This window comes from Condylura cristata, unplaced genomic scaffold (genome assembly GCF_000260355.1).
Source record: "Condylura cristata isolate star-nosed mole 26May11 unplaced genomic scaffold, ConCri1.0 scaffold00020, whole genome shotgun sequence".
NCBI lineage: Eukaryota > Metazoa > Chordata > Mammalia > Eulipotyphla > Talpidae > Condylura > Condylura cristata.
In genome coordinates this window covers 37,963,083-37,964,193 of record NW_004567121.1, presented here as the reverse complement: position 1 = coordinate 37,964,193, position 1,111 = coordinate 37,963,083, and the positions used below count along the sequence as shown (strand labels likewise).

The 1,111-nt window shown below is 44.1% G+C and overlaps 1 protein-coding gene across 1 annotated transcript in view; it reads left to right on the top strand.

The window, feature by feature from the left end:
* The window catches only part of CPSF3 (cleavage and polyadenylation specific factor 3, 73kDa), a gene marked incomplete at its 5' end in the record, with an annotated part of 22,967 nt that overhangs the window by 5,005 nt on the left and 16,851 nt on the right, over positions 1–1,111 (top strand). The window contains one exon of the mRNA XM_012727370.1: positions 145–234. Within this exon, the coding sequence (XP_012582824.1) occupies positions 145–234 (90 nt within the window). The remainder of the gene's footprint in view (positions 1–144; positions 235–1,111) is intronic.

Sequence of the window (1,111 nt, the reverse complement as noted above, 5' to 3'; positions counted from 1 at the left end):
GCATTTTCACTGAGATGTTCTGAATGCTTCAGGTTTATAATAGACAGGTTCCCGCGGTGGGGTGATTCTGGGAGTACGCTCTCCAATAGTCGGATAGTAAAGTGAGACCTTCCACAGTCCTAACTTAGCTTATGTTTTTTACAGCTTTTGTACACAGGTGATTTCTCAAGACAAGAAGATAGACACTTAATGGCGGCTGAAATTCCTAACATTAAACCTGATATTCTTATTATTGTAAGTAAGAGAGTACGGCATAATAATTAGTGTGATGTAAACATTTTCTCTGTTGGGAGAAAATTACTGTGCTTACCTTTTCATAAGAAGTTACCAGATATAAATGCATCTGTTTTTAAATATAAAAAAAATGGTTTGGCTTTTCTGTATAGTACAGCTCTAGATTTGGCTGTAAGTGTATCCGTTGTAGTCTGATGTCAGAGATGCTGGGCTAAGGCCCGGTGATTTGTCTAGGTTGAACTACCTCAAATTGCAGGCCATCCCACACTCCTGTGGGATGACTATCTTTCATCTGTAGCACCTCCTCACTTAATTTGTCCTGCCGGCTACTCGTTTGGAAGTCCCAGGAGAACAACAAAAAGTAACTGCACAGAGGCATTTGGGGGACATAGGCGAGAAAGGCGTAAATGAGGGGTGTGTTAGAGATGAGGTCAGAGACCTTGGGGCCTGGGACATTTGTAAGAATGACGGGTGTCCCCGCTCAAGGTGGAAGAGCTGTTTCTCCCTCTCGCCTGGGGCACCCCCGCCCACGTAGGAGGGAGCAGTGCATGTTACTGTCCATAAGCGACACGCTGTGAGTGGATTCAGCCTGACTTGCCTGATGAATGAGCTTCACTGAAGGGAAATTTTTTTCTTGTACAAAAATAGTTACTTCCATGATATCTGGTACTTGAGAGCAGTTCTCAAACTTTAATGTGCGTGTGAGTAATCTGATGCACGAAAGTTCGATGCTGATTCAGTCGGACCTGAGAGCCATCATTACTACTAAGCGCCCGGGGTGCAAGCTGCTGTCCCACATAGTACGGTCTAGGGGGATTCTGAAACAGCTGGAAGAAGCAGTGTCTAGTTCTGACTAATGAATAAGCTTTGATTTATG